The 5,475-nt window shown below is 42.9% G+C and overlaps 1 protein-coding gene across 1 annotated transcript in view; it reads left to right on the plus strand.

Annotated features, from left to right (window-relative positions):
- RAB35 (RAB35, member RAS oncogene family) overlaps window positions 1-4,316 on the plus strand; it is a gene marked incomplete at its 5' end in the record, with an annotated part of 9,782 nt that extends 5,466 nt beyond the window's left edge. Inside the window, 3 exons of the mRNA XM_009699729.1 lie at window positions 2,980-3,104; window positions 3,201-3,325; window positions 3,872-4,316. Of these exons, the coding sequence (XP_009698031.1) occupies window positions 2,980-3,104; window positions 3,201-3,325; window positions 3,872-4,000 (379 nt within the window). The remainder of the gene's footprint in view (window positions 1-2,979; window positions 3,105-3,200; window positions 3,326-3,871) is intronic.
- Between the last annotated feature and the right edge of the window lie 1,159 nt (window positions 4,317-5,475).

Consider the following 5,475-nt stretch of genomic DNA (forward strand, 5'->3'; position numbering starts at 1 on the left):
GTGTCAAAGCCTCGACTACCTCTTGGTTGCCAAAAGCACAAAATTTACACCTACTCCTCCCTGAATGCCAAAAGCCCCATCTGTTCTCTACTCGCCAGTGCCTACAACTTGTTATAAAAGCAATTCTGCACTGCATCATTCTGAAATTTGAAGTATGAGGTAGGATAAATCAGATTTTGTTTTCTAGTACTGTCCTGCACTTGGGGTTGGAGAATCTTTGCTGTACTTGTTAAGCCTAAAATGTTATCTGGGACACAAAGCTGTATCTAACAAATGACAGAAAATAGCATGACTAGCTTTTTGAGAAAAACATGTATTATGGGGCTTAAGAGTTAGAAAATAAAAGGTAGTCATGGTCTTATCTCTCGGGCTGCTGAAAGGTAATGTCAGCCAGTGGAGAAAATGACATTTTAGTGTAGATGAGGGGTTGGCAGCCTTTCTAGAATGATGTGCCAGACAATTTTCCCTTCCAAAAATAGAAGCAGTGTATGCTGGTAGGAGCTCAGCAGGAGTCAGGGGTTGCTGTCTTGCACAAAGGAAGATATTTCTGATGAGGTGGTTGGCAATATGAGTGCTTTGTGGCAGGAGCTCCCAGCTCCTGCAGAGTTTTGAATGCCATAGTGGTCTGTGCTGCATGGTCCAGCCCACAATCCTCATCCCTAGGAGCAAACGACGACTGCGATGATGACATGTCAGGAGTGGGATCTATCCGTGCGTGTTATTCTACTCCCCGACATCATATGCTTTGCTTAGAAGAAAATCTAGGTGCGTGGGCAAGGTAGGAGCAGCAGGATGCTCCGTTGGGTCCTCTGGTTTGGATGACTGGGATACCAGACATGGTTTTATGGAGTGCACAGCAGAATGAAGCAGCTCTGCGTAGGTGTAGCTGAACCACTGCGTTTCTCTAAAGGCGGAGTGTTGTCTTTGCAAATGTAATGCTCAGTGTTGGGGAGGAAGTGGTAGGTCAGCCTGAGGGTTGCTGAATTAGAAGACTATTAGGTGATATGGGAGAGTTTGAAAATAATTAGTTTAGTGTATAGATGTAGAGAAGTCTAGTGTGTTGATAGGATTGGAGATCGTTTCCTTTCTGATGCTATCACACAAAACGGCATTCATCAAAAATGGTGTGCAATACTTGTTGGTGTCAGGAGAGGATGGATTACTTTTGCAACATGTGGACTCAGGCTATGGAATGCTTCTTTCTCTAAATGATCTAAGTTATGAAATAAAGTTGAGCTTGTAACAAAGTAAAGCACAAATGCAGTGCTATAGCAAGCCTTAAAGCTATTAAAGGAACTGACTGCAAATGGACTAGAATATCTGAAAGTACAGGATCTCTTATGGGCAGGGAATAAGTGATCCTTACCTGAGCCAGTTCTTGCCAAAGAAAGTGAATGTATAGCATAAATTATTGGTAAAACATGGCATGGCAGAAGTATTTGACTGTGTTCTGAAGTGCCCAGATGAGCACTAGGAGTGGGCTCTCGTACTTCTGTACAGCTTGTATCGTATCATAGAGAAGCATTGATACCCAGTGACTATCGCTACAAAGTGATCAGGAGAGGAAGGAGGTGGGGGGAGATGTGTGCATTCTGTATGTGATACGTGCCTCTCTGTGGAAGTCTGTCTTGATGGTTTATAAGGGCAGGTGCTTCTGTTGTAGAAGGGATGATGAGGCTAAAGGAAAAGATAGTGTGGGGAAAAGATAGCGACTTGCTCAAGCGCATCAGTAGTAGAAGTGAGCCAAAGCTTTGAGATCTTCTGAAAGGTAGCGCGTTTGGATTAGATTAAAAGGCTTTGAAGTTCAAAGGTGTGTTTGCTGAGTCGGAATAAATTATCGAAGAGGACCAGAGTGGTGACAGGGGACATCTCTAAAGTGCAGTGGAAGGGAGGGTGCTGCAAGAAGTGCTTGTGGTAAGAGATCAAGGTCTAGAAATGCTGTTACAATTTAAGGGAAAATTCTCAATTTTGGTGTGCTGGGTTCTTGAATGTGTTTTGTTAAAAATCTTAATATTGATCATAAGAAAGAGGAGGAAATGGAAAGAATAAAGCTACAAAATACAGAAACTGGATGCTGGTGAAGACCTTGCTGTCAACTGTTTTAAATTTTTTTGTTGTTGTTATCAAAGTTGCCTAATTTGCGGTGAGGAAAATACGTGGTAGCCCTATGAATGTGGCTGAAAACTGAGAAGGTGGAGCTTGCTTTTTTTTATATAGCATTCTCATGGTGTGCGTACTCTCTGCCTTTAGAAGGTTCATGCAGGTGATAACGTTAGAACTTGAATTCAGATATTTTTCTTGCATATCAGAATTGCTCATCATCTTTTAAAGGTGCTGATTGCCCAAGACTAATGGGAATAAACTGAAATGAAGCTTATTTTTAATGGCTAAAGGTAGCAGAGCGCATTGAGTGCACATATGGAGTCGATCTGTTGAGTAGGAAGGTGCGATCAGAACACAGTCGCTCAACAAGACAGAAATTTTTGTGAGCTCAAGAGAACTGACTGACGGTTGAGTATACTTGGAGATCTGCTGAAATTTTAGTCTGTAAGTGATCTTTCACAGATAACAAAATTACTGCAAAAACTTGAGGTGGCTTGTACAACGCGAAGGTTCACATCGCAGCCAGTTCTGAGGACATATTGGAGGCACCGCTACCTTTTGCTCACGTAGCTGGAAGACGGTATTCATCTTTGAAGGTCTTGATAACCTGAACAAGGAAGTAAACAGCAGTCTTTGGACTTTGAAACCTACTTGTGTAGATTAAATGAGCAGGGAACTCTGTAGGTTTAGAGGAATAGCATGTGATCTAGCTGGAGTAAAAGAATTAAATGACTCCCAGTGGAAAGAAAATGGAGGCATTTGATTGCTGTGACTTGGGGATTTGTTATCAATCTTGTAGAAGCAAAGTGAAAGAGAAAGAGCTGAGAAAGTGATACATACCTTGGGTTAACATTTGTTGTCTTTCCTGCTCCATAGGTATTACAGAGGAACACATGGGGTCATTGTTGTCTACGATGTAACAAGTGCAGAATCTTTTGTGAATGTAAAACGGTGGTTGCATGAAATTAATCAAAATTGTGATGATGTCTGCCGGATACTAGGTGAGTTTCTAATTAGAGAAATTACAACACCTTATTTAGTGGGCTGACCTGCTGAAGTACCAAACTGATTTTTTTTTTTTCCCTTTTCTTTTTCAGTGGGGAATAAGAATGATGACCCAGAGCGAAAAGTGGTAGAAACAGAAGATGCTTATAAATTTGCTGGGCAGATGGAGATCCAATTGTTTGAGACCAGTGCCAAAGAAAATATTAATGTGGAAGAGGTAATACAATACACAGAAGAGTATAGATAAAATGATTTGCGATAATGGTTTGGGGAAAAGTACCAGTTACCTTCTTCCCATTGAGGAAGAAAGATAAAATGCTTTGTACAAGTTGCAAGTGAGTAAGTAAAATCTCAGAGAGACATCCAACTATGTTTGGAAGAGTTGGGGAACAAAATGAAGGAGCCCACATTGCATTTTCACTAGCTTTACAGTGCTAACATATTAGGCATGGTCTCAGGAAAGCCTTGTCACTAGGAAGAGTGCTTCTAGGAGGTAGGACTGCCCAATCTTCGCTCCCGGCCTCAGTTGTCAAACTGACCTGTTTTTATTTACTGGTTTGGAAAAGGGGATGGAGGTGTTATTGATTTAGCTTGGGAGCGGGTTGGGAAGGTACTGGGTTTCTATTTGACCTGTAGTGGGTTGGGGAAGATCTCTGAACTGTTATTGAAATATCTAGAAAACTGGAGTTGCTTCTCAAGAGCAGCATCTCACAAAAGCTAGCCTGAGTTCCTGGGTGTCTGAACTTGCTTGTTTCTCTTGCAGATGTTTAATTGCATTACAGAGCTAGTCCTGCGAGCAAAGAAAGAAAACTTAGCAAAGCAGCAACAGCAGCAACAGAATGATGTGGTGAAGCTAACGAAGAACAGTAAAAGGAAGAAGCGGTGCTGCTAATGCCCCTTCCCTGCTGCAGAGACTCTGCTCTCAGACAGATCAGCCCCTCCAGCTAGACTCGGGCAATTCCACTGGGGCAGGCTTTGGGAGGACTTTCTCAGTTTTGTGCCGTTATTTAAAGATTATTTTTTCTCCATGTTTTCTATCAAGAGGCGCTGGCACCTTACCACTTCAGTGCCAAGAAGGTATCGGATGGAATCTTGCCCCCCTCTCCTCCCTTGCTCATTCCAGTGCGCCTTGTAGACAAGAAGGACGTTGCCTACCAAGTGGACTAATTAACCCAAGAGTTTGTATATAATGTATATTGCTTTAACCAGCCTCGCCTCCCTGTTGTCGCTTTGGCTTATGCCTTCTTAATGTCAACCAATCATGGACTGCAGAGTTCATCTTTTTAAAGAAATAGTACAAAGTTCTTAATTCGAGTTGGCCCCAGGCTGGCAGCAACTGCTTCCTGGGGCTTCTGGCTTCATTTCTGTTGGGCTCCAGGCTGGCAACTGGTGCCCCGAGGGCCTGTGGCTTCCCCTGAAGTTCCAGGCTTTTGCTGGGGCTCAGGCTTTGTTTTTCTAGGTACCAGGATTGCAGGTGTTGCTGCTGGAGCCTGGGGTTTCACTTCACCAGCCCCTGGGCTGGCAGCTGCTGCTGCTGCTGGGGCCTTGAATTTCAGTTTGCCATGATCCAGATTGGCGGCTGGGTCCTTGGGTTTCACCTTCTTGTGCTGCAGCCCAGCTGTACCTGTGCTCTCCTTTAGTTTGTATCAAGATACTGAAAAACAAACTGACCTGCAGAAGTGGGATTTCCTTGGATAAAACTTTTTTTAAAAAAACAGCAAAGTTTAACTCCTTTGACCTCTGTTTCTGGTTCTGCCAGGGTCCTAAGTGAGGGTCCATTTCTTTTGACAACAACAAAAAACATGTGATTCTGCCAAAAAACCCCCAAACTTCTCCTCATTGCCCTGTCCACAAGTAGGCGATCTGAACTTGAATGTGAATTTTGGTGGCAAAGCTTTTGTTTTGTAGAGAGAAAAGGCATGAAAGTAAATCCAGCTGTTCTGGATTGATGTCTGAATATGAAAGCTGCTGCAGGATCATTCCCAGGATTCTTCTGTTAGAAAGGAGGACTGCTGTTTAATGTAAAGAAATGGAAAGCTTGCTTGCTCGGGTTATGCGGTGGTGGAGGATCACCCTTGGAAACAAAGTGTTCTCACTATGCTCAGCAACGTTTTCCTGGCCCGTGTTGGCCTTTCTAGGAAAACAAGGGCTCAGATCATCAGCCTGAATAGATGTAGTTAAAGGTGGAGAGTGTATGCGCGTGTAACTAAAATATCGAATGTCTGGGCTGAAAGTACATGCTCAGCACCTGAATAATTGCCTAAATAATAATAAAAAAAGAATTTTTCCTTAAAATGACTAAAAGGCATGGAGGGTATGACTTCCTTTAAGACCTTGAAGGTGGATGTACTCAAGTTTGTCAGTAAG

The sequence above is a fragment of the Cariama cristata genome, unplaced genomic scaffold (genome assembly GCF_000690535.1).
Source record: "Cariama cristata isolate BGI_N322 unplaced genomic scaffold, ASM69053v1 scaffold31834, whole genome shotgun sequence".
NCBI classification, from domain to species: domain Eukaryota; kingdom Metazoa; phylum Chordata; class Aves; order Cariamiformes; family Cariamidae; genus Cariama; species Cariama cristata.